This window comes from Sturnus vulgaris, chromosome 1 (assembly GCF_052056855.1).
Source record: "Sturnus vulgaris isolate bStuVul1 chromosome 1, bStuVul1.hap1, whole genome shotgun sequence".
Classification (NCBI taxonomy): domain Eukaryota; kingdom Metazoa; phylum Chordata; class Aves; order Passeriformes; family Sturnidae; genus Sturnus; species Sturnus vulgaris.
This window is the reverse complement of record NC_142243.1, coordinates 110,408,891-110,436,573: the sequence shown is the minus strand read 5'-3', so window position 1 is coordinate 110,436,573 and position 27,683 is coordinate 110,408,891. Positions and strand designations below refer to the sequence as shown.

The 27,683-nt window shown below is 40.4% G+C and overlaps 1 protein-coding gene across 3 annotated transcripts in view; it reads left to right on the top strand.

Moving 5' to 3' along the window:
• Positions 1-27,683, top strand: part of OSBPL1A (oxysterol binding protein like 1A) — a 76,014-nt gene that overhangs the window by 45,831 nt on the left and 2,500 nt on the right. For 2 of the 3 annotated variants that reach the window (XM_088174036.1, XM_088174039.1), the window contains 12 exons: positions 1,288-1,450; positions 8,320-8,476; positions 13,429-13,504; positions 15,078-15,212; positions 17,378-17,475; positions 18,164-18,346; positions 18,812-18,919; positions 19,011-19,100; positions 19,253-19,379; positions 22,559-22,675; positions 23,450-23,573; positions 25,258-25,348. In XM_088174036.1, coding sequence (XP_088030162.1) covers positions 1,288-1,450; positions 8,320-8,476; positions 13,429-13,504; positions 15,078-15,212; positions 17,378-17,475; positions 18,164-18,346; positions 18,812-18,919; positions 19,011-19,100; positions 19,253-19,379; positions 22,559-22,675; positions 23,450-23,573; positions 25,258-25,348 — 1,469 coding nt within the window. The remainder of the gene's footprint in view (positions 1-1,287; positions 1,451-8,319; positions 8,477-13,428; positions 13,505-15,077; positions 15,213-17,377; positions 17,476-18,163; positions 18,347-18,811; positions 18,920-19,010; positions 19,101-19,252; positions 19,380-22,558; positions 22,676-23,449; positions 23,574-25,257; positions 25,349-27,683) is intronic. The other variant, XM_088174037.1, reaches the window with a different exon arrangement.

The window sequence follows — 27,683 nt, the reverse complement described above, 5'->3', positions numbered from 1 at the left end:
TTCTACCAGCATAGAAGCTCTTTTCTGGAAGTGGCAAATCTCTTTTAATATCTTCTTACTAGCCTCTTTTGTGCCCAGCTCTGAATCCACTGTTTGAGAAGTGGTTATAACTGAGGGGGCTGAAGCCTCCACAGTAAAGCTTTAATGTAAACTGTAACCAGAGAGGACATACGAACAGTTCTTAAATTAGATTCAAAAAAGTAATGTTGGTATATGTGTAAGTTGTCCCTGTAACTGTTCCAAGAGATTAATTGTCATGCCCTTGCATGTTCTTAGTGGAGGGGGAATTAGTGTTGTAAAATGACCGTTGGGAGAAAACTAGAGGACAAGGCAGGGGTTGGGGATGCTTTTGAAAAGGAACTGGAAAGGAGAAAGGGAAAGATTTGATGGTTTGGGGACTGAAGGAGAGACAACACACTGAAGCCTTGATGGGCTGGGAGAAGTGGCCATTTCTGAGCCTTCCGTTACAGCTCTCTCCCCTCTGCTGGCAGACAGAGGAGGCAGGGAAGCACCAGCAAAAAAAAAAAAAAAAAAAAAAAAAAAAAAAAAAAAAAAAAAAAAAGAGGAAATAGGAAGGATATGCTGCTTTCCCATTACTAGTACTGAACTCAAAACATGAATAACATCATCTGCTCTGGAGCCCATTGCATGTGTGGGTTTTAAAAAGTGTCCACCATCTGGTGGCTGGGCTTCTCTTTTTGTTAACTTCTGGCACCTCGGCAAACTCTTTGGGGAGTTCAGCGGGAGGGCTGTTTATATCAATGTTAAAGTCAGTTACCAGAGGAATCTCTTTTTTAAACCTCCTCCTGTAATCTTCAGGGTTAAATGTTTTCAGCTCATAGTTCAGTTGCAGTTATTTGTAGCTGGCATTCACATTTGCTCTGTAATTCAATTTAGGTGATGCTGCTTGGCCTAAATTGGAGCAGACTAGTAGAAGGAGCTTGGTGCTTGTAGAAACTGATCACTGGTTCTAGTTAGGATCATCCAAGTAGAGCCGTAAATGCTTCCCCTCAGTTTTAAGGTTTTTCACTTATCTGGCTAGAATTCACTTATGGAATTGTGATTGATACTGTCAGATCTTACGTGTCAGATTTTTCAGCTACTAAAAATGCTGACTAACAACCTTATTGTCATCACACAAGTACTGTAATATTCTCATTAATCCATGTGGTTTCAGTTCCAGCTGTTTGCTAGTTATTTATTCATTAGAGTCTATTTTCTGAACAGCTTCCAGCTACACATTCTTCAGAGAGATGAGATTTTATTCATGCATGTATCTACTTATAGGTGAGGAATTTGAAACTGGAGCATGAGCAGGAGAAAAACAAGATCTTGTCAGAAGCATTAGAGACACTTGCTACTGAGCACCATGAACTAGAACAGTCTCTGGTTAAGGGATCTCCACCTCTTAGCATCCTCAGTGAAGAGCAGTTCTATGATGCTGTTTCAGGTAAGTGGTGATGTCCAGAATGTGAGTGTGCAGACAGCATGTGTGTAGTGAATGCCTCGGGGCGGGTGGGGTGGGGGAAGAAGGTGGGAGCAGTCTCGCTTCCAGTGAAATCTCTGCCTTTCTAACATGGACCTAATTTTAGGAGTATGCTTCATGTGTTTTATGAGCAGGGCTCTAAAAATTTGCCAGAGTTCACCTGCAGAATTGTATTGCTTCACCTTAGCATGACCAAAGGTTAGAAAACCACAGGACAGAAATGAAAGGTCTCATTGCTTGGGAGTCTAGACCCTTTTTTTAAATAGCAAAACATAAGGCTCCTATTTTGGGAGAGGTAACTGTATCTTCTAGCCTTCTGACTTTTTGTCCATGGTGGTGTGTGCTTTTTACTTTGTTCTGTTGTTGAAATCAGACTATAAAAATCCTTAGTTTTGGGGGTTAATGGTGTTAAGAAAGGCTTGTTCTATTTCAGTTTTGTATACCTGAAGTGTTAAACATGAAAGAAAATGATGAATCAAAATCCTGCATGCATTTTTAAAATGTCTTTTCTTTTCCTATCTGTTCTTTAGTTTAGTATTTTTCATAATTTCATATGCAGAACATGCCAATTGTGATTTTGGAAGATTCTGAACTGCCTGAGATGATTACAACACGCATTTGTATAGAGAGTCTGTACATAGTGTAGCTCTGGGTGATCTGGCAGCATACACCTGCCTACAACGATGAAGGATCTGGAAAAGCTTGAGGAGGAACATAATCTAACTGCAGCAGACAATTGGGTTGTGATGGCAAACTTCACTAGCAAATATGGGGTTACTTTTTCTGTGAACTGAACTGTCTGATGCTTCTGACAGATGAGAAAAGCAGTGTTCCCAGACTCCTTGATAGGTGTTTTGCAGTGAGAAACTTAAGCCGTGAAAAAACCGGCAAAGGAAGTCTGTTATGCATAGGAACACAGCGAATCAACTTCATGAAGTAGACTTTGCTGTTTGGCAGCAAATTTATCAAGTCTTCAAGTAGGAGAAGAGACTGAGTAACACTAAAACAGGTTCTTCCTCTGGAACCAAAGGAACAACTCTGCTGAAAGGCCTCAGGCTCTTTTGATTGTCAACAAAGCAGAGAATAGTTCTTTATCCGATGCTGTTGGAATGCAGTCTCTCCAGCTGGGCTTGCTTTGTGCATATGAGAGAATATTAAGCTTTAAAGAGCTGCTAGTCGATACATCTCATAACTCTGATGGCTGATCTCTAAATACTGTTGAATAAAAATGTCCAAAGCCACCTCTCCTGTTGTCAGAGGAGAGACTAGCTTGCAAGCTACAAGCAAATTGTATCAAGCGGATTTGTAAAATTATGAAACTTGCTGAGTGCATATGTACAGAAACATGCTTTAAAAAACCCAAAAGTGATTTCTTTCTCCTTTGGGAGAAGTTACTTGACATAGTTCGTCTTAATTGCATTTTAAATAATTTTCTGGGACAGACTTACTTTCTTGGCTGTCCATCAGTTTAATCAGACTGGTGTTAGTCTCTTCTCTAGGTTGTTCACGTTTAGTGCTTTGCAGAGATTAAGGTCCTTCCTGTCTCTGAAGGGGGCAGGGATGGGGAGGTGGCTAGAAAAAGGGAAATGTCATGTGTTTTCCTGTCTGCTGAATACATGTTACCACTTTCACTTTAAGCATAGAAGGAATTAGTTTTTTGTTGGTAGTGTTTGAAGAGAGGGTTATTTTGTTTCTGGAAATCTAAATTGCTACAGTTGTCTGCAAAGCTTTTGCTTAACCTGATTTGCAAACGGATAGTGTTAAATTATATTGATTTTGGACAAATAGCCATATTCATGAATTACCTTTCTAGGTTGTATAGGAGATTGAGCAAACACTACTATTTTGACAGGGTGATATAACAAGTTACAATGTATGTCAGTGGAAAAATGCCACTACTTAGAGTATTTTTTCTATCGAGATGCCATCTTCTTCTGCTTGCAGTTCTATGAATTTTTAAATCCCTGCTGTAGGAGTGAGTTTAGAAGTGAGAGTGTTGCATAAGTAGGCTTGCTCTTTGAGCTGAGGAATTGTTAGTTTTGACTTGACAGATTGAAAGAAAATGCCACCGCTGCTTTTTGCTTTGTTTTTTTTAAAATAATTTTGTCTGTATAAAAGACATTTTTTGTTTACTCTCAACAGAAGTATCACTAATGGGAAAATTCAGAGCAATTTTCAAGTAGGTTTTCGAGGAAGGGGTGTGTCAAAAAGGATGTATTCACTCTACTGCAACTACTTGTCCCCATTTGCCATGCTCTGCTTCACGTTGTAGAACAATCCAATTGCTCCTGAATGAAGATGAATCAGAAGATACAGTCCAGTTCCTATTGGGCACTCAGTCCATGGCAGCAGAGTAAGCAGATCTGAACAGAGCAGCACTAGAAACGTATCTGGTTCAATTGTCAAGTCCTCAGCACCATCTGTTCCTCCTGCAAATCTGCTCCAGCCTGAGCCATGCTACCTGCTAGTGTTGGCATAGACTGAATTGTTCACTGTTAAAGAATGTAGTGTGTTGTTCTGCTTGTAGAGATTGTGGCCAGAGTTACAGAAATATGCTCTTCCTTTTCCAAAACTAGAATGAGGAAAATGTTTGCAATGTGGTAAGATTACTTACTGAAGTTGGAGTTTATTTTCGGAAGTCTCCTTTCTTTTTATCTTTAAGTGATATGCTGTTGTCAGTCCTTTTTGACTGTTGCCGTAATTCCTAAATCCCTGCAATGAGAGAGAAATTAAAGGGAGAACCTACAGAAAAATGCAAGTTATTTGTCTTACCAAAGCAGGTTATCCAGTGTTAAGAAGAGCAAAGTTAAGGGTGTTATTAATCTGAACTCTGATAGCCGTAGGTCAGTTAACAACGCTTCCCGGTGCGCTGATGTGCTCATCATGGGAGTGGTGGAAATGTGTAATTAAACTCGATACCACACGGAGTGCTGCAGCTCTCACTTTCAGGATTGCATGCTTAATATGTGTCAACGTCTTCTATGTTTAAAGCAGGGTGGGGCGGAACGGGTGGGCTCTGGGGAAGGGAAGAAGCCCTGAACAAGTAGCAAAATTCTAAAAGACCAATGCCATCTCCTAGACAGCTGGAGAAATTACTAGCTTTGATTAATACAGACCTGAGGAGCATATGAAAATGGAATAGGAATGCAGAGAACATCCACATTGCTGAAAAACGGCTAAGCAGGTCAAGAATTAAAGGGTAAAGGTACTTGATTTTTGCCTTTCAGATAAGATTCCCTTCTCATATGCAAATTGTGCGCCCAGTCTGGGAAGTGTTTAGATCTGCCTTTGTTTTTCTCTTTTAAACAGGTTTTATCCGAGAGGTGGGGATTTTTCTGCAAACAGGATTTTTGTGTGTGTTGAGAGGGTTATTGATGGCTTTGCATTGATGCAATCTTGCAATAAAAACAGTTATTTAGCTACAGGAATATTTAAGTACACTGAAGCTAACCTGTCATAATACCAGCTTCTGCTGGTATCTACCACTTCTTGGTGCTGTAAAATTTATAAATATATTTATAATATATATTTAAATATAAATACCTATTTTATTTATAAATAACTCTCCTAAATGGTACAAGAAGCAGCAACTACATCCCTTGCTTTTGCTTGTTCCCTAGTTTGTCTCCAGTAATCAGATCACTTAAAAGTAGAAATGGTACAAAAAGCATAGAAACCTCTTGCCCTTCCTTCCATGTTTAGAGTAGTTTGTCAAGTGGCTTTTTTTAAACATGTACCAAAAATACTTCACAGCCTCTGTGAGAACACTGTTTGTTGCCTGTCACTTCTTGCCTTGAACAAAGTTACAAGAATGAATTCATGCGTCTCAGAGGGATGGGAAACACCTGGTCAGAGTTGACACCCAACAGTGCCAGTGGTTAAACACTGTATTTCTCAGGTTTATTTATTAATCAAAAACATTGGCCAAACTTTTCTATCTGCATCTGAAGACTTACCAGTTGTAGCAATAGGAAATGAGGTCTCTTGAGTTAAGTTTCTGTCATTGCTTCTGCTGTTTCCCAGTGCTCTCCCACTCTTGTAAAATGTAGCTGGTGTTTGTACTGTTACTCTTTCAGGTTTCCTGAGCTGGAGAGCTTCCTAGTCAGCCTGGTCTTTTCTCAGAGATCACTTTAAAATTTTGGCTTCTGAACAGGGACTCTTATTCCTTCTCCACCCTCCTCAGCCTACAGCCTCTTAAGTTCAATTAAAAAAAAAACCCTCATTTTCTCCTAGTCATCTGTTTGACAGCTGCTCTGTAGAAAGTTGTGAATATAAATCTTTTTTTGCAGTGACGGGGGAGTATGCAAATCTTAATTCAGAAAAGAGTTCGCTGCAAGTGCACAGGGAAAAGCTCAGTTTGAGTTGCCTGTTGATCTGTGCTCACAATACCAGGCTTGTTCACTCTGACCCTAGCAAACTCTCAGGGCTTGCTAAGTTCGTTGGGTTAAAGGAGGTAGTTGAGGTTAAGGGTTTGGAGACTGAGGTCTTTGGCAGGAGCTCTTGTAGATGTACTTTCTGATCCTCAGGAAAATGTGTGAGGTTTCTCTAGGGAGCAATTTCTTACAATAGTTGTGTTTTATTCTTCTACTGTTTCTTCTTGTATAGCATGGTAATCCTGCATTAGGTGAGGCACATTCCCTGGGGAATGCTGTCTGGTCAGAGTCTGCACCTCTGGAGAGGTTTGTAGGTGCAGAGCTCAGTCCAGCAGAATCATCTCTTGGCACTATAAGGCCAGCATGAAGAGAACTGAACATGTGTGGTATTTGAATATCTTTGTTATACCAAGAAGCATATACAAGAGTGACAGGCAGTTTTGATGAAGCTTATCTGCTCTTGCCTTTCTGCTCTGGAGTCTTGGGTCTGTTGCAGAAAGTCAGATTGAAGGAATTTGCATGCTATGACTCCTGTCTGAAAGCAAGGCTGTCCTGGATGGTACAGGAGAAGGAAGAACCCTACAGGAGCCAGACTTTCCATTATGTTACTGGGTTGGCTTCATGCTTTTCTTGTCATGATAACTGTTGGTACTGTTGAACAGCTCTTCCAAAAGAGAGGTGGAATACATACCTCGAGGGACTTTATAGCTGCTTGTGTGGTCAGGAAGCTGAGGCCCAAGCTGTGTTACATTCCTAGAGTGTCTCTTCCTCTGCAGTATTTGGATATGCAGGAAAACTGTGTTTTCCTGACTACCTGGGTTTAGGATCCCTAGGCAAATCTGTATTTTATGTAACAAACTTCTCCCAAGTAAAAATGCTTTTCCTTACCCTACTTGTTAAATATAGTACCCACCAAACTAATGCTTTGATATGTTATATCATAACTTGGCACAGAACTAGACTGACAAATTTGGGGAAAATTGTGAGAAGATTCTCTGGAGTGCCAGTCCACTTCTTTAACATATCCTCAGCACCAGCTGGCAGTTCTTTTCATTCCCTAGCAACTGGCTTAATTTCAGTACTGTCTTGATGAGGATAGGCATGGATGTTTTAAATGAAAGATCTCCTTTATGCTTCTAGGTCTCTCTCTCTAGAAAGTATGGAGACATTGTGACACAGCCCATGCATTTATCAGGATTCTGTCCTGTTCCTGACCCTTATGTAATCTGTTTGTGGTAGAAAGTCCTCCTATCACTATATATATATATATATATATATATATATATATATATATATATATATATATGTACAAAGCAATATACAATTTACATGTTCTGGAGAAGCTACTGGCATAGCTTTTTAAAGACAAAACAAGAAAGCACCTGGCAGTAGACAGCTGTGAGTGAGATATTCTTTTGGATGGGCTGCTAATTCAGCAGATTTTGATTACTGGTTTTGAATTAGAACGAGTGTGTGAGAGAATGACTAATTTTGCAATTATTTCTCTGGGGTTTTGCAGCCAAGAGCAACAGCATATGCTGGAAGCAGTACATGGCAGGAATAGTGTCTACTGTAGATTGGGTCTACATTTTTCAGAAGCAGTGAAGCTTGCATTAACTGTTTACCAGTCACTGTGGTATCTGTTTTCTGCTAAAGAATTTTTCAAATGAGATAGAAGTTGATGTCTTGAGTTGCTCCCTCACTTTCTGGAACTTGCAATTGGATAATCCTTTGTCAATCTTGTCAGGTTTGAAAGAAAACCTAACACAAAAATGCAGCCTTTGCCAGGAAATTTATACCTTCTGATTTGGGGCAGCACTGTCTCTTTTCCAGAGCTAGAACAAGCACCACCTGACCAAAACACTGGTTGGAAAGAAGGTGTTGTTGTTGATGTTTGGTTTAGTTTGAGATGTGATGTGGATTGTACTATTAACCTGCCTTCCACAGTACAAAGTTTATCTTATTGATTAGTGAGCTTATCACTTAGACATTGCTGGGACCTACGTAGTTTGTGTTATCTCTATGATACATCCTCCTGTTCTTTGATACTTGTTCAGTGAGTTGGGAAGTGAAGGCTAGAGAACAGCACTGAGAGTCTTAAGAACTTAGACCTAACTGAAGAAGGAGTCATTACTCAAGGTACCTGTTTGTTCGGTAGTGTACTGGCATCTGTATGGCACTGGCACTTGTCCTAAGCAAGGTCTAGTAGCTTTAATTTAAGGAATAGGCCAGATTTTGGCTCAAAATTGTATTGTGGTCTTGCTTATTGTGCAATTTCTTTATACCTAGATGCTGGGCTGCAGCGGTCTCTGGCAGTACTAGTTACTTACCAAATGGATGCTGTCATCAGGACACAGTAGGCTACTTAGGTTTCAGTTTTGTACAAGGCAAGGAGATCTGTGAGTGACTGAAGTCTAGCACAGGCGGTAGATTCATTAACATGCACCTGCTCTTTTGCAGATTCAGAATCTGAAAAATCATTAAGTGGGTTTGAAACAACAGCAGCCTACTCGTTAGAGGACAGCATGGATTCAAAAGATACGATAACTTCAGGCATGTCCGAAGAAAAGGTGTGTGGCAGTGGGGAGTCGCTGTCAAACGGAATCAAAAAACACAGGTAGGATGTTGTCCATTCTTAAAGTTCTATAATGTGCATTAATGGTAAGAGACCACAGGAATCTCTGAAAAGCTAAAAGAAAACTTCTAAAACTTTTCTAGGGATGGTTGACAAGTAATTGGTTGTGCTATGATTTTATAAAGACTGTTTTTCCAAGGCTGATGTGCTCCTTCGCATCTTGATGATCCAATCTGAATGAGTAAGAAACGAAATAAAATGTACTGTTTAAAAATGGGCACACTTGGTTTTTATTAGATCTTGTTGAAATCTATGTGGATTTTAATTCCTTCATTTATCTTTAATGACCTATACCTCCTATTGCCTCTTTAATTTCGAGTTATTTGATCCTTCTGTTGGTATCAGGAATGAATGAAAAATATTGCTAACCTGGCATCAGAAACTCAAATGTGAACAAAGGGAGTCTTATTCTAAAAGTCTCATCCATGTTTTATGTGCTTATTTTACGTTGTCAAATGATCCATTTTTGTTTGTTTCCTTGTGGATAAAGGAGGACAATAGGTCTGGAGTTAATGAGATGTAACAGACACCACTGTTCTCCAGTTTCAGTGAAAGGGCAATATAACATTTGTGCTACAGATAAAGCCAGACTTCAGCATGTTTCAAAGAGACTATTCTGGAAGTGTTTTGGACATCCAGGATGATGATGAGGACGCCACATTTCTGTAAAAACAGGAAAATAATATTTAATTTTACAGAAGGAAGCTAGATAGGCTTTAATTCCTTGGTATCTTAAATAGTTAAATTGCACTAACTGCTGAAGTGAATAGGTAGCATCAGACCTGACGTTTCAAGGGTCAACCTGTGCATGTCTCATACTAGACAAAGACTGAAGCAAATGAGGGCTTGGGTGGAGTAATGGGTGTTTTGGGGAGATAAAATAAAGCAGCTGACTAAGAGTGTTGCTTTGTTCTTGTGCTGTTAGCAAGATGGTATTTATGGCCTTGGCTTAGTGCCTTCCCTAATTAGAGCAGGAAGTTCAGGAGTGGGAGGGGAAGCAGTAGATGAAGGTGGACATCGGAATTGCCTTCACTGCCTTGGAAACAGTGAGGAGAGAGGATGCAGTACATAACCAACATGAGAATGGTGGTGCATGTTGACTTGCATTGTGTTGAGGACCTTTGACAGGAATTTCTTTTCCATTTACTATAAAAAAGAAGTTACTTGGCAACTTCTTGTCATGCTGCACAGTGCTGTGAGAACTGCAGGGAGCAGGTGACTGGAGGAGCATTTCAAAGCTCCTGATTTTAAAAAGAGTAATGAAAAGTAATAAACGAGTACATCTTCTCTGAGCTGCCTGTTTTCTAGTAGTAAAGAAAGCATAGGATGTTGGAGTAAAATGGGTGCATAAATCGGCTAATAATTTACTGCTAAAGAGAAGTGGAACCTTTTTTGAATCTGCTTTGCATTTAGATAAGAATGTATGGCCATATTTTTTGTGACTAAATGGCTGTAGAATATATGGCTGTATTTTATGGCATTAAATGACTATAACAACATTTTAGGTTGAGCTCTAATGTTAGACTTTTTTACCTGGCACTTTGGTGTCATACTGGGAGTTGTCCCCAAAGATATTGATGCAAACTGTTTCTCCCCAGAAGCTCAGACAATTTAAACTTTACCTCCAGGAGAACCTTCTCAGGGGATGGGAGATGTGTGGTATTTTTAGCCTCTTTTCTAAGGCTTTTGGTAGTAGCCACGTTTGGCCTGGTACAGCATCAGTTTCATGTGACTTCAGAACTGTGTTATGTGCCTGGAGCTGCTGGTAAAGTTTGTGCCTGTTTGGTCTGGGGGCTGGTTCTAACTGTGTGCATGTGGTCAAATAGCACTGTCTGTGATGCCACCTGTGTCCTTGTCAGAGCAAAAAATGCAAACTCTTGATGTTATGCAAAGTGAGGGGTTCAGAATGTTTTCACATCACTTAATTCCATCCTTACACTCTCGAGTTTGCTTACAGCTTTTCCTTTTTTAACTTCCATTTATGTTAACCACATGGAAACAAGTCACTTAGAAAATAGACCAGATTAATTTATTTTGCTTTAAATCTTGATACCTTCAGATGAGTAGAGGATCTGTGCCTTTAGGCTGCACATGAGATTACCTAACACTGTTCAGCCCACAGTTTAAATAAGATTATATCCTGTCTTCATCTAGACAGCCTGAGCTCTAATCTGCACCTCAAATATTATTTGAGTGGTTGAGAGTTTTCCACACAGAAGTGGAGGTTGATATTTGCTTGCAGGGGGGGAGCATACATGCTTTGGGTTTGGAAATGTAAGAATAAATCTGTTGGTTCCAAGGAATTAAAAGTGCTGGGAAGTACATATACAGATAGATTAAGCCAGTACCACATATAATCTGCAGGTTTATTCTGTGGATTTTTTCCAGTTTTTTTTTTTTTTTCTTTTTAAATGTAGTTTGCATCCTGCTTATTGTTCACAGAGTGTCTTGAGAGTAGATTTAATTTTTTTACACTTCTTAGGAGAGGATTTGAGAGAGAGAATAGTACAGTAAATAATCAGGAATCATTCAAATCACTTATTTAAGAGGGAATTTTTTCATCTGAGTGAAACTTAAAAAATTAAAAAGGCAAGAAAACCCCCACCCCTCAAAAAACTCCAAGCAACCCCCAAAAATTCCAGTGCATAAAAATGTTCTGCATTAAGTGCCAACATTTTACATCCATTTGTCACTGCTGTTTTTCTCTTAATGCTGAATTTTGTTGTCAGCTTTCCCTTTGGTCCCTGCATTGGGGGCCTTTCAGGATGCAAACATGTTTGTGTTCAACTTCATGGGAAACAGGAGATTGTTTGTTCAGGTTGGCACAAAAAGCAAGCTAAACATGCCTTTTTCAGTCCATATGTTTCCTTCTCCACAAGATTCCTGTAGCAGTTGATGTGTAATAGCTAATGCTTTGGACAAGTGTTTTTGTTGAAGTGAAGGATCCTAAATACATCTCATCTGTTCTACTGCACAGAAATTCCAGCAGATGTTTTTGTCACTTAAAGCTAAAATTAACTTCCTGAGTTGTTTTTGGAATTGACATCTGGAGGGAAAATTTTGTATTCAAAAACCATTTGTTTAATCACAGGGAGTATGTCAAGGTTAGTAGGCCTCAAGTCTTGGCTGCCTGTCATTTGTCCACATGTCCTTACTTGTGCCTGGGATCTTCCTTGGTGGCTTAAAACTGCTTTGTTTGTTTTTTCAGTGTGTGTGTGTGTGTGTTTTAGAGGGAGGAGAGAACCGACTCCCATAGCAGTTTGACTGATATAACCAACAAATAGGGATGAGTGGCTGAAGCTGAAGCTTTCAAGTGATTAAACAAATTGAACAGAAGGGCAGGTTAACTTTAATGAAAATGTAAGTTTTAGTATGTAAGGAAAGCAATTCCTTTGTATACTTCAGCAAAAAGGGTTAATGTTTTTAACATGCAGAAGGGCTTACTTAAACACAAATACCCACTTTGCTGACTGCCTGCATTAAAGGACACACAGGAAAAACAAGTGAACGTTACCAATGAAGATAACACTGAATAGCTGGTGGACACTGTCCTCTCCTGGACATTTGTATCAAAACATCCACAGAAGTATTTTATACCCAATATTATTCAAGATGATCTGATTCACAAAACATTTTTGGCTCAGTGAAAAGTCAGCATAGGGAGTGAGTGGTGGTATGTTGATCAATTAAAAGAAATGTTCCTACCTACTCATCCTCTGCAGGGGAGCCGAGTAGAACAAGTCGGTGTTGGGCTTGTAGCTACTTGCTAACACAATAGTTTGCTCCATAAGGAGATCAGACATATGACTGCGATTTTGATGGGATGGGGCTTGTTTGATTTTTAAGGAACATATTTTGGTTTTGTTCTTTCTTTCTGAAAACTGAAGCATCAGCCCTGGTGAAGGTGTTCCAGGGCAGATAAGTAGAGGAGGTAGCACAGGAAGTAGAGCTACTGAAACAGTTTGGCCTGAGTATATTTTTTTTTCTCTAGGCAGTGTTTCTGTTTATCAGAAAGGTGGGGTGGAGAAAAAAGGTACAGCCTGTTCACACTCCCTGAAAAAGATTGCTTTAGCTGTCTTGGGCAGAGACAAGACAACCTTGGTTAGGAGGGCAACACAATAATTTAGAGTTAACTAAACTTTGAAACTTGAATAGTTCATGCAGTGTGAGTGAGCTCTAGGTAATTTTTATCTATTAATAAGAACAGAAAAATTGTGAATTTTGCTCATTGGCAATAGCTTCATGATCTAAAAATGGATTTGTGTTGTGGACAAAGGACCTTGACCAATATTTATGCCTTTCTAGAAGTAAATTAGGCCAACATTTGAGCTGGTCAGTAGCAGTAAGAAAACTGAACAAACCCTGTACTTGATTTCCCATACAGCTGAGAAATGAACAGTGTGTTCTCAGCTTAGATGCTGGTCCTTGAAAGCACGCTTATGGCTTATTTCAGGATTTGTCAGCCTCCTGTAGAACAGAAGGCTCTGCTTGCTCTTCTTTAATGATGCTGCTTTTTTCTATTGCTCCTGAGAACTGGTTTTAATATAGGCCATAAATTGTGGCCCTTCATTGTCAGTATAAAGGTGACTAGCAGAAAAACCCCAAAACAACCCCACTTTAACCCTCAGATCTGTTCAGACATAGTGAATGTACTTATGTACCTATTCAGTTAACTTCCATTTTCTTCACGAAGACACAATTAAATAACTAAATGGTGCCACTGTGAAAACTGTTCTGATAACTGCTGTAGACATTCTCTTCCTCAGGTGTTATGCAAAGTTAATGGTTCTGATTTTGGAGTAATTCATGTTTCTATGCAGGTAAAACAGTTTAAGTGCTTCAAAATTGGGAAACTGTTACTTTCATAAATGAGCATGGTTAGTATTGGAAAACTTTTCTTACTTCTACTTTTTTTCCCCTCTTCCTTTCCACAGAACAAGCTTACCATCTCCAATGTTTTCCAGAAATGACTTCAGTATCTGGAGTATCTTAAGAAAATGTATTGGCATGGTAGGTAATCAGAAAGCTATGATAAAAAATAGGGAGTGATTGTTTTATTTGAGGCCCAAATGAAAACTTGTTTGGGAGAAGAGGTCTTTTGTATGCGTTTTTTCGTTTGTTAATGGAGTTGGTTTGTTTGTTTTAGTCTGTTTATTTTTAATTTGCTGCTTATGCTTTATTTGCTTTCACAGCCTAGGAAGGTAAGACTTGGTCAGAGCAATATACTCTCAGTAAAAGCATCTTCTCCTGACTTGACCTCTTTAAGTACTTTGTGGTGGTTTTGGTTTTTTATTTTGATTGTGGAAAAAACAAAACAACCTCAGAAAGCAACCACTTTCATTTTGCTTTTGTCCATTCCCCTTAGTATCTGAGTGTTCCCCCTTCCATGGTATTACTGACCAGACGGCCAGATCAGAGTTAGCTGGTTGGCACCTAATCTGCTTCCAGCTAGGTGTGAATTGAGAAGAGCTCTTCTCTCCATTAGATCCTACAATAGGCTGAAAATACTTGCTGCTGATAAACCTCTGTCAGTCTCTAACAGTAGTCTACAGAAGGGAAGGTTTGTGGGTTGAGTTGCGGTCGTTTTCTCCTCTTGCCCTTGTTGTAGTTAGGATCAGCAGCAAGCAATGAGGTGTGGAAATGCTGGGGAACGCCTGCATCAGCAGTTCCAAGTCGCCGGAGCTGATGTGAAGTGTCTGAGGCTTCTCCTAGTGTGGAGAAGCCCCTTGTATTTTGTAACACTTTAGTGGAAAAGTGTTACAAGATACAAAGAACAGGTTGAAAGCCTGTCTTGCATAAGGTGTGTGCAGGAAACAAGGGTCCTAATTCTGCTTTGCAGAAATTGCTGCAGAGAAGCTGTAGTTGTGGGGGCGGCAGAACTTGTAGTGGCTTGTACCAAAGCGTCTGCCAAGGCTCCTGGTGCCAGGTGCTGCTGTTAAGGACGGTGCTGTTTGCCACACCCTTAGCCAGCAGTCATACTTAGAACCTTTTAATTTGCTGCCGCAGGCAGTTTAAACTGTTGCTGTGTTATGCATTCAGAGGGCATGCTTTTTAAAAATGGGGAGAGAGAACAAACAGCATCCAAACTGTAAGGCTTCCTTTAAATTCTTATTCCTTTTTTCTTCAGAATACAGAATCCCTCTTTTTATTCTTGTACCACCATGTTTCCCTGCCGTTTCTCATTCTCTTCCCTGCATTTGCCTACCTGCCTCCAAAAGAAAGATAATATGTTTAAGAAATTTGATGGTGTGTATCTATTTATGGAATAAAAAACAACTTAGTCTTTAAAAGGGTCCTTTATGCTTCTTTCCTTTGTTTCATTTCACCTTCTTAATGCATTCATTGATAGGAAGTTTGATGTTTGGTTTCTTATTGTTTTAAAAGTAGCCTTAATGCCAGCACAGCTCTGCTTATTGAGCTCATAAGGGTTTTGTCCTTTCAGTATTAGCAGAGCCAGGTCAAGCACATTGCATTAGTACTAAGAGCATCATTTATTTTTGTAATAAGCCAATTACACTTGGGTTACTGTGGGTCAGCATATCTAACCATTCAGCTTCTAACACAAATTTCATTTGTGCATCAGGAGTTGTCAAAGATCACAATGCCGGTTATATTCAACGAGCCACTGAGCTTCCTGCAGCGACTCACGGAGTACATGGAGCACACGTACCTCATCCACAAAGCCAGCTCGCTTTCCAGCACAACCGAGCGAATGCAGGTACGTCAGCTCTGCTACTTCGTGAGCTCCTGGGGAATGTTGGGGGGGTCTCCCTTCCTTATAGATGGTCTCTTTGTAGGAGGAACTCCTGTAACTTGCTGCATGTTGGGTTCTCTTATTCATTAACTAGTTGTGTTTGTTGTCCTGGTTTTCACGGGGGATAATGTTCCGTTTCTTCCTAGAAGCTGGCATGGTGCTGTATTTTGGATTTAGAATGAGAATAATGTTGGTAATACACTGATGCTTTAGTTGTGCCTAAGCTATGTTTACAGTAAGTTAAAGTCTTTCTGCTCCTCGTGTGCCATCCCACCAGCAAGGAGGCTAGTGGACACAAGAAACTGGGATGGGAGCAGAGCTGGGACAGCTGGCCCCAACTGTCCAGGGGGATATTCCATACCATATGGTGTCAAGTTCAGTACTTAAACTAAGGGAAAGCTGTCTGGGAACTGCTGCTCAGGATCTGATCGGGCATCAGTTGGTGGGTGGTGAGCCATTGTGCTGTGCATTACTTGTTTTGATGATTTTGATTCTTTTGTCATTATTATTTTCCCTTGCTTTTCTGCCCTATTAAGCTGCCTTTATCTCAAACCACTGATTTCACCTTTTTTATCCCCCTAATCTATCTCCCATCCCATTTAGGTTGGGGAGGGGGGTGAGTGAGCAAATGTGTGATGTTTGTTAAACAGACACTGCTGGGTTAAACCACAGTAGTCCTTTATGGCACCCCACAAGGAGCAGAGCTTGAAGGGTTAAGATAACAGTGGATCTGATCAGAGCGTAATAAAGCAAATTCATTATAAGCATTTATGATATTAGTTTGATAGTCCCTGGTTGATTTATTTGCTCTCAGATCTGCTGTGAACGTTCTTGGAGTTGTGTTATGCAACATCTAACTTGCTGTGTATGTTCCCTGCTGTGCTGTTTATCACCTCTGGGAGCTGGGTTAAGGTTAGCGTTTTGTTGTACTTTGTAACGCTGTCTTATGATGTGATAGAATTCCTGGTGGTGTGTCTGAGCTGGTATTTGTACTCAGCATTTCCACGCTTCGGGAGCCATCTATAGGAAACCATCATAGTTACACCTTTTGCCTTTTCTCATCATAGAGCCAATCCACACAGGAGAGTCCTTCTTCCATTATCCCCACCTCCTTCAGGCTAATTAGCTCTTGAGAATGTCGAATATCATCACGATGCCAAATCCATTTGTTCCTTTACTGCATCTCCTGAATGTGTTTCAGGTTTATGGTAAAACAACTCTTTGTGGATACCACTAAGAGATCTGCCCCAAGGCTGGAAAGCTATGAGTGGCAGAGTGTGGGATAATATGGGTAACCACTCGGATAGTGGGCATCTCCAGTGTTTCAAAATTCCACTCCTAAGCAAGTGCAGACTCCTGAAAAAGAAATAAAATGTTTGAAAAAAGTATGCTGGGGCCTGGCTCAGGCCTAATGAGCCCTGTTTAACACTATTCAGTACCCTCAAGGGGAAAAGAAGGCCTCTGGCTCTGACAATAAAACAAGAGGCACTGGAGCTACTCCAACTCCTATGTCTGGCACTGCTGCTGAACCAAAGAAGCAACCTGTGATGGTGTCAGTCACCCCTATACACTAGAGGAAGTATTGGAAGCAAAAGTCAGCTCATTTACTAAGGGATGAAGGAATTTCTTCCAAGAGGGAGCAGGAGAAAGATGTAGACAAGATAGACTACTCTGAAGCAGGGCTGTCATGAGAGAACAGGAGGAAGAGGAGAGGTAGTTGCTGACTGGGGAGCAGGAAGATGAAGAATTCATAAATGAGGCAGTATCCACCCAATCTCTTTCCCTGAATGAGCTGAGATACTCAAAAAGATTTTGGCTGTCATCTAGGTGAACATGTTATCACCAGCCTGGTTCATTGTTGGGGTAATAACAGGGCCTGGTAGGGTGGTATAAAAAGTTGAAAAGTCCTTGACTTTGTTGCTAGACATGGCTTAGCAACAACTAAAAACATCAATGAGTTACCGTCATTATTCTCATTCTATAATCCAAAACAGCACTGTACCAGCTACTAGGGAGAAAATTAGCTCTATCCCAGCAGAAACCAGAACACCTGTATAGGAAAATATTTTGATATTCTGTAACACCATGGCTACTGTTGATTAACTGTGTGATCATACTCTTCTGAGCAGTGTGTTGCTGCATTTGCTGTGTCTGCTGTAGCCTCGCAGTGGGAACGTACTGGGAAGCCATTCAACCCATTGCTTGGAGAGACCTATGAACTGATCAGGTAATGAGCAGAGCTGTACTGGAAGGTGGTATTCCGTGGGAGAGATGTTTCATTAGATTGTTAGCTGGCTTGCAGACTGCACTTAAGCTCATAAGCTTCCAGCCATTCTCCTAGCAGCTGCTGCAGGTGCATGCAATGTGTGCTGATGTTCACCAATTCACCTGTCAGTGAAGAGAAACTACTTAACTTGTCAATTCAGAGCAGGCAAATGAAATTTTCCAGGTTTAAAAGCAAGTTTTATCTACAAAAATTCTTTTTTTCCCTGAAACCTTATGAATGAAAAATGTGCATGTGCATAAGGAGAGCATACAGGACTGCTTAGAGTACCTAATAAGCAACATAAGTCTATTAATCTATAGCTGTACCTAAGACAGATTTTTCTTTTAGTTAATATTTTGGCCTGTGCTTAGGTGAAGATTTAAGAAAGTGGTCAATATCAAAAGTAACTATATTGACTCATCAAATCTGGTAGTTCTTGTTTCTTTTTTGTATCAAGTCCTTAGTTATTTAAAATGATGATGTTCTATGTTTAGGTTGATCTCAATTTAGCCTCGGCTTTTAATTAACTCTTGCACTGAGTACAGCAGCTGTGCATGGGTCCAACTATTCCTTTCACCTCAGGGAAAACAACTGCAGCTTCACTACACTTGATACATAGGTACATGGTTTGGTTATCTTTATTTTGCAGAGATGATCTTGGATTTAGGCTTCTCTCAGAGCAAGTCAGCCATCATCCACCAATCAGTGCTTTCTATGCTGAAGGCTTAAATAATGATTTTGTGTTTCATGGATCAATTTATCCTAAACTCAAATTCTGGGGCAAGAGTGTGGAAGCAGAACCAAAAGGCACGATGACTTTGGAGCTTCTTGAGTAAGTGGATCAGTAATAATTGAAGAGGTATATTAATATATATAATAATTGAAGTGCCTCATCCTTGATGATTAGAGTGCATTAGGGTCTCATGGCTTAGGAACAGAGGTGTCCAACACCCACATTCCAAAGTCTGGGGATGGGAGGATGGAAGGACTACCATCCATACATGCTGCATGCTAATAGCAGCAGTGGGGACCTGGGCCTGGATGTTCTCTAAGTGCCTGGCCATCAGTTCTGCTAAAGCCAGCATGCCTGAGTGTATTGGCTTTCCTCGTATCTTTCCATGCTAACAGCGACTGTACCAAAGGAATTGATAAAACCAGTAGCAATAGGTTAATAAATTTCTTGGGTTTACTGACTTACTGCCATGCCTGTTTCAAGACTTGACATGATGATGGCTTATTGAAGGACTGACATCCTGTACAAAGATACAGTATTGTAATTTTTATTCCTTTCCCTTAGGCACAACGAAGCCTACACATGGACAAATCCTACGTGCTGTGTGCATAACATTATTGTAGGCAAACTGTGGATCGAGCAGTATGGAAATGTGGAAATAACTAACCATAAGTAAGTTAAGAGTATGACCATTTTCACGTCCTGCAAGTTTGAAAAGGAAAAGCATTCGGAAGTAATTAGCGTTCTCTTGTTCTGCCTTTAGAACAGGTGAGAAATGTGTGCTAAACTTCAAGCCCTGCGGCCTCTTTGGGAAGGAGCTGCACAAAGTTGAAGGTTACATTCAGGACAAAAGGTAACAACTTAATTCTGCATGGGAATGACTGCCCTTGGTTCTGAGGAGAGCAGCAGACCTGAATGCCTTCAACAGAGGCTGTCACTGGCACAAACCTGCAATAGTAGAGTTATGAATTCTGCTATAAAGTCTGCTCTTTTTTTTTCTGACAGCAAAAAGAAACTCTGTGCATTGTATGGGAAGTGGACTGAATGTTTGTACAGTGTTGACCCAGCTACATTTGAAGCTTACAAGAAAAACGACAAGAAAAATACAGAAGAGAAGAAAAGCAGTAAACAGGTATTAATCATGTAAAGATATGGGATCTCAAAAGCATGATAAGACAGCTAAATATTTTAGTAGCATTTAAGAGCATTATGATTACCTTCTCTTTCCTAGTGGAATACAAAACAGACTGGATGAGTAGCAATAATAAGGGATAAAATGCTTTTATTTTCTTAGATTTGTATTCAAACTTCCCAAAACCTGGTGTGATCTAAATACTGTCTAGTTCATTACCTGTCTCTTCCTCCCAGGTGACATGGAGGAAATAACATATGCATTAGTTGGGCCATTTCTAATCATGTATAACAACATATTGTAGTGGGAGGATTTTGATTCTTAGAAGCAGGACAGATTAGTTTCTTAACTTGACAGAAGATCATATTTTCCAGCTTTTGCAAGGAATTTTTTTATTGCTTTCTATTAAATTTTCACAACTATAGAAGTGAATTTTTTTATTTTTCTTCACAATTGATTTTTTTTTTCCTCTTGTGAAAAAACCTCACTCACAATTCTTCCAAACTTCTGGTCAGCAGTAAGCTTTTTGTTTAGTATGAATGGTGATGGTGACAACATAGAGCTTGGTGAAGAACAGTCACTTGGGATTGTTCCCCTTTGGCGACTGCAGCCGGGTTTTTTTTTTTGTTTGGGTGTTGATAGTTTTTGAAGAAGCTTATGAGAAAGTGGTTATACCTGTGCAGGTTCAGATTGTTGCTGTATCTGAGCTTGCTGCAGTGCTTGTCATCAGGAGAATGGTAAAGCACTGGGGACTGCTGCTTCTCTGGGAGTCTGACCTGGAGAACTCTAGGGAGAAGGAACAAAGGAAAACACACCCTGTGTCTTTGTTCAGCTGCCTGTTTGTATTTTCCAACAATGCTCAAGATGATCATTGCTTTTCACTTCGAAATGCAACATCCTCCTGCATAAAGATCAAGCTGTAGTGTTGCTCTGACTCTAGGAAAATGCTTTTCCTACTTAATTAACAGAACTCTTTCTATGTAGAAAACTGAAGGCTTTGTAATGCTGGGTGTGAACCCGGTATTCTGTGCTGAATATACTCACACTGCCTCTTGTGTCTGAGGAACTGGAATTTTCTATGTTTTTGAAGCATTTAGATGAGCCAAGTCTCATGTATAATGTCTGGATATGGTTTGTCCCTTCATGGTAGTGAACGATTCATTTGGGCACAAAAGTACACGGCTTTTTAAACTTCTCATTAGATTTTTCAGATTTATGTAGTTGTTTTCCAGACAGTACTTAGTGCTACATTGCTACTAGTCAATAAATGCTTCTGCCTTCCTTGAGGGAACCTACTCGGATGAGAGTTCCTTTGCATCTTACCCCAGATTTTCCTGAATCTCTTTCATTTTTATAGCAATAAAACTTAGAGGAAAATAATTTTTCAGGGAACTAGAGAAGCCTTCATGTATGCTAAGGTGATATTTTACTAACATCAGAAGAGTTATAGTAGACCCACAGTTAGACCAGGATGGTTGTGCTCTGAATGAACTGGATTATTTTTTAATTAAGATGAAGCATTTTCTGCAGAATTTTCAGTGCAAATACATGGAAGAGAATAATGTAGGCAACAGCAACTCCCCTTGCATGTGCCTCATTTACGGACACCTCATTTACAGAGATCTTGCTTTGGCAGGTCTGTTAACTATCCCCACAGCAATATACTGAATACTTGAGTAGCACTGAGCATAAAATATGGATCATTGTGACAAGAGCATGAGAAAATCCACATTTTACCTATTTCTCTGTAATTCTTATGGTATTTCAATGTCTTGTATCCAACAAGGCAGAAATTGCATTGTGTATTGTAGCCTTTCTATAAAAGGCTCGGGGTTTGACAGTCTGATATTGAATTGTCTTTGTTTTGATAAAAGGATAATTTTCTGATGTGTTCTGCTTCAAATTCTCAATTTCTGAAGGATTGATCAGGAACATTTAAAGAACAGAATGATGGGTTGCCAGCACAGTTCAGATATAGTGAACTAAAAGCCCTGTTTGTCTTCCTAAGAACTGAGGGGCTGAACTTGGTCTGCACATTGTTCTGCTGACTGTTCATTATTAAAAGCACAGTGAAGGGCTTCTCAGTGAAGCAGAACACTTACTACTTCTGATTTTCTTGGAAGCATAACACGTGAATCATCTCAGAGGACAACTGAGTGCACGTTGGGTACTGGATGTTTTCAGTATTATCTGATGCAACCATGGGAGAGCAAAGCTTATTAGCAGCAGGATTAAAGCTGCTGGCCTGTAGCCAAAGTATTTAAAGCATTAGTTGCCTTTAAGTTCAGCTTTAATCTCCAGTGATCTCTGAAACGTGCTGCTGTTTTTAGCTCAGATTGTGACACTAGGTTTTCTTGGAAGAGCCTTATTCATTGTCCAGCATGGCTCTAGTTCGATCTTCCAATATCCTCTTCTGTGGTGGAATTAATGTCAGCAGCATCAGAGCCCAGCTGCTTTAAAGCTGTGTGTAAAATGGGAAATGGTTTAGAACTAGTTCAGGTCACACCTACACTGTGATCACCAGTTACTCTCCTGCCCCAGTAACCCTCTGAAGTTTTTTAGTTTCTGGGAAAAGCATTTACCAGTCTTGTGGCTACAGCTGCCTCAGGTCGTATGTGTCACCCTTCATACCCTTTCCAGAAGCCATAGCTAATTTAGGATATTAATTTCACATTTGCAGTTTGCCATTTCAGTAGTGCAGGGGTTAATGCAAAGGAAGGTTCCTCTGGGCACAAAAGAAGTAGGAAGGGCTTTTCGTTGTGCACAAACTGGGCAGTATCTGAATTATGTGCTGGCCTTTGTTGTGGAAGGATGAGGAATGTGGCTTCTATTCTTCACCTTCAATGAGGCAGTAGTGAAGTTAAGTATCAGGCATGAAAATGCTTGTGCTTGAGGAAACAGGACATCTCTGAGGTGGAAAAATTGACATTTCTTAGCGCTTGAACACCCAGCTTACATCTACAAAGATGTCGATGCGAGAAACTGTTGGTAGTGTTCCACTGGGAAGGAATTGTATGTGTGCTATGTTAATCCCTCAGTCCTTGACCAGAAAAGTTTCTTTGCTGAAATTACTCCCCTTTAGTCAAGGAAATAATTTTATGTAAGTTCTGTAACTAAGATTGGATGTAAATGGTTCATAACTTCAAAGAACTGCTCTTTTCTTTGTGTGCTGCCTTTAGGTGGGCAATACCGAGGAATCAGATGAGATGCCATTGCCAGACTCTGAGAGTGTGTATGTCATTCCTGGAAGTGTTTTGCTATGGAAAATAACTCCAAGACCTCCAAATTCAGCACAGGTCAGCTATGCTTCTGCTTATTGAAAATATGTGCTATCCTGTTATCTCTGTGGTTTACACAAAGCACATCATTTGTTATCTTTGTCATTAGCAGGTCTGGATTTGCCTGTTTATTGCAACAAGCCTCCCCACCATAGCTCTAACTTTCTAATGTGGGGTTGGAAGGATAACTGCCACAGGGATCAATCTAGGATTAGTGTTTTTTCTCTGGAAAATGGGATGCTTCATGTAGATAGTGGCATGGGGTCTCTCCCAACTTCTCTCCACCCTGCTTCCCCACTGAGGCACCAGCCTTGTAAGAAAGCATACTGAAGGGCTTTATTAGAGGCCAGACATTTCCAAGGACAGACCTGCATGGCACCAGTTGGTGTGTGAAAGGCTGTGAAACTGGAGAACCACTAGGCAAAATACAAGGGTATTATGTGCAACTGAGAAGACAAAGGATTGGTACAGAAAAGATCCCCCCACTGCATTAATCAAGGAGGAAATCTCTCTACGGAGATAGAGAAAATACCAGTAGGACTGGAAAAAGAAGATAAGAGAGAAATAGTGCACTGAGTAATTGGATGCTGGCCTCCTTAAACAGAAATACTAAGGATCACATACATTGCCTGACAGTGCCGTTTTACTGGTATCTTGAGCAATCCTATATTGAGTGATTAAGCAGTACAAAAGCACTTGGATGTTTGTTTTTAGACAGCAGTTTTCATCTGTATTAAGACAGTAGCTAGAGGTGTGGTAAAGTCACCTTTCATCTTTGTGTCTGAATTTCAGATGTATAATTTTACAAGCTTTGCTATGGCTTTGAATGAGTTGGACAAAGAAATGGAGAGTGTCATTCCCAAAACTGACTGCCGGCTACGACCAGATATCAGAGCTATGGAAAATGGAGAAATAGGTAACTTCAGTTATTGGCAAAGGCGGTTTTATTTTTTCTTAAAGCTGAGGGATTGGAAAAAAAGTTGTTAGATGAACAGCTAGAGGAAGTAGCTCCCCATGCATTCCTCCATGATGCCAAGCAGTAACTCTTTAATGCAACGTTCTGCAGGCTGTGTTGTACTTCTGGTGTCTCTACAATTGGGATGAAGCTAATCTTCATAGTCACCCATATCTCCTGCAGATGTTTAGACTGGTGACCAAAACAGAGTTGATAAACAATATCTGCACAGTCTTAAGGAAATACTCATTAACTTCTCAGTTTCTGTTTCCATCAGCCTGATGCAGAATGGAGTGTTTTGTTGTGCCAGTTCTGAGAAATGCAGTCTAAAGTATTTAAGTGAAACTGCAATGCCAAAAAATACACTTGATGCAAAATTATACTTCACTGGGAGTTAGAACACTTCAGCTGTCCTAGAACAGTGAACTAGAAATACATATGAGACTTCCAGTGAGTAGAAGCAGTATGCTTTTAGAGTATTAAAGCAGGATGGCCAGCTTTGTACTTTATAGAGAGCATGGGGGCTCTTGCTTTCTCTGGCTTGCTAATTGATTGGGGTAAGTCATGAAACCCTGATTCGGTTTCAGCTGTATAATAGGGCAAAAACTGTGAGACTTCTAATAGGTCGTCTGAGATCTAGCAATGAAAACCAGCGTCTTGGTGTAATACAGTGCAGCTGTGCAGTTTTGTTTCTTTTTTTCTCAGAAGCTGATAACCATTTCTTTGAGGCTTTTAAAACAGATCAGTGAATTCCCACAACCACTCTCCCCTGCCTGTACAACTGTTTTCTGGCCAGGATGATGGATATATTTGGTTCAGAGTATCCCCAGTAATTTGTCTGTTTAAATTTGAAGAGCAAATAACTATGCTGTTAGCAACACACCATATTCTTTCATGACACACTAGTGGCGTGAAGTTTGTATAGCAGCTAATAATACATAGTGGGTTAGAAGCTGACAGGGAATGGCTGGCAGAAACAGTGAAGAGAATCATTCTTGGAGACTTAAGATGTGTACGAAATGCTGTCTGAGGATTCAGGAAAGTGAGATTGACTTTCATCTAATCTGCTTCTGAGTCTGACTTACTCTTCAGACCTTCTGATCATCCTTCCTGCCAAAGAGAAGCAACTGTTCTGCTTGTTTGGGATACTACATTAGTGCATTACCAAAAAAAAATGAAGGGATGCTGCAGAGAGACAATTCTTTGTGATTTGGAAATAAGCATTCCAAACCTCTGGTGATGAGGAACTAGACACTAGTAGCAACTTAACCCAAAACTCAACAAGAAGCAGGTGGCCTTCAGACTTCTGAAATAAATTGATCATATCTTCAGTTTCCCTACTGAATTCTACATATGGCACTTCCCTTAGCTCACATTTGCTGTCATGTAGACGCATTTCCAGAGTCCTCAGGCCGTGGAAATATATATTTAACTGTCTTGAAGACCAGGATGCCATTGGCTGATCTGTGTTACAGCTTTGTTCTTAGACAAAACCAGTAACCTTCAGTGTTCTGTAGAAGGCTTTTTAAATGGACATTTTCTACTACTGCCCTTATTTATTTTCTGGGTCAGATGAAGTAATGTCCCTGCCTTATACATTATGCTTTAACATCTTCTGTATTTTTGTGTATTTTTATCCTTCAAGATCTGGCTAGTGAAGAAAAGAAGAGGCTAGAAGAAAAACAGAGGACTGCCCGCAAAAATCGTTCCAAGTCAGAGGAAGACTGGAAGACGAGGTTGGTGCCCTTGCCTGTGTGCGTGTGCAGTAATGTGAAGGCTTTGAACATTCAGGTTAAGTGCCAGTCTCCACTGGTGACATGCAGTGAGCGTTGTGTCAGCATGAAGAGCAGACAGCATCAGGTCTGGCAGTGCCACTGTTGTGTTTGCAGATTCGGTCCCAGCGGGATGTAGCACTTCCAGGGGGAAGTGCCAGGCTTGCTCTCTGTTCCTTCCCTCACTGCTTGCACACCCATATGCAAATACAAACTGTTGTCTTCTCTGAGCACTTCTTGGTTCTGACATGACAAAGGTGTTACCTCTGACGGCTGCTGTAAGGAGTGGTGTTGCTGGTTAATTTATAATTGCCTCAAATTTGCATGCCTGGCCAAAGAGAGGAGGAAATGCTCTCCCCTTGAGAGCTTGCCCGTGACTTCTCAGCCCCGTGGCTCTGTGCTGACAGTGCGGTGTTCTCAAAGCTTATCACCCACTTATCCAAGACCCTGCCTTCTTTTGGTGGGGGACCCTAACTACAAAAGAGGAGCTAAGGGAAAAGTTAGCATGCAAGGGACCTGCCAGGATGTTTTGGGGATTTTTTCTGGATTTTCTTTAAACCGTGAGGAGTCAACTGGGAGCTGTTACACACAAGCTAAGAAGAAACTGTGAAAACCTGACCAGATAATTCCAGTTCGACCAAGGTCTATTTAAAAGCAAAGTAGTAAGTTGGCATTATCTTCTCAGGAAAAACAACAATATGGCTAAACTTTAAGTAAGCAAGGTTCCTCTTTTCTCTATTATTAATACAGTCAGACACTCTGGATTAAATATCTTTAAAATGTTTGTAAAACACTTTTCTTTTTTCTTTTTTTTTTTTTTTTAAATGAAGTCACCCATCATCCCAAAATCCCAGGTTTGGACATGTCTGCCTTTGTCTTTTTCCTGTGCCTGCTCTCTTGAAGTGTTTGGGTTTGTTTGCATAGAGACTGATGGAAAATAACATCTTTGTAAAGCTTCTAAGTGCTGGGCAGCCTTGCACCTCTCACTTCCTTTCCTGAATTCAGAGAGGTTCTAGCTCTCACAAGGTGTTTTCAAACCTGAGATAGTTGCATAGTATTTTTCCAGGTGCTTGAAGTAGCTTAAATATAGCTCAAAGCATCTGAGGCTGGAGATTGAGGAATTTCCATGGAGCTGTGGTTTTTGGGTTATAGAATTAGCACAGATGCCATTCACAAGGTTCTGCAACTGCTGTTGTGCAGATTGTGTAGACCTGTTCAGCACGAGTCTGGGATAGCCTTTAAGAACTCCTTGCTTTCCACGAGGTTTCTAAAGCTTTGGCAGAAAATTCCTGGTGTCTGATCTCTTTAGTAGGAATGCCAGGTGTGGCTGACTACGAAGGATGAATGTTAAGTTTAGGGAGAGTTGTGCTATGGGCGGAAAAGTGCATGTTGTGAAGAACTCCTCTCCTACCCGTTCCCAGGTTATCTGTAGGTCTTATTCTGCAGTGCATTATGAAATCATATCTAAACTACTGCCATTTCCTTGCCACAGAAAAACAGGTTTCTTCCTTTGTCTAGTAGAATTCCTCCTTCCTAAGACAATTCTCTGAAGTGCATAGTGATTTCTTTTTATATGTAATTTTATTATTCTGAATCTACTTTAGAAGTGGGGTCTTGGTGTTTCTCAAGAGGTGATTAATATTGAACATTTAATACTTTAAATGCTGACCAGTAATCTTAAGTCTTGAGTAAAAATACTTAATTCAGTTCTGAAATACAGCAGTGGTCTGTTGATTTTGATGAAGTCTGTCCCATCTTTCCCACATCACTGACTGATTTAGGTCTTACAAGTCTCTCAGACTTAGTTGTTCCCATTGCCTTTCCCCTTCCTATTGAAGTAGGTGGACACTGGATGAGGGGCACTCTGTCCTGACCTGTACAAGTGTTGAGGACACACTAATGAGCTCTGAGGTGATAGAATTTCTTAACCTGAGAGGTGAGGTCACTCTGCTTATAGCCGTATCTCAAGGCAAATGTTTGGCTTTAGCTCTGGAATGAGCTGCTGTCACCAGTGAACTGGACACCTAAGCTGATCCATACACGTCTTATTTGGGAATAGCTGACTCTTCCTGTGGGAGAAGCAGGAGTGAGCTGTGTACAGTACTAGGGTGAATGACTTCTGTTGACTTCAGTTAACTTAACCTGGGCAGCAGGAGAACCACGGGAATGTTCACCTCTTCTGTTACTCCTGGGAAGGCAGCACAAGGCATTTCTTCCAGCACAGCTCAAGCTCTTTGAGCCAAGCAAAACTTGACTCTTAGCTGCCCTGCTTTGTAACATAACCCTGCACTACTGGTGG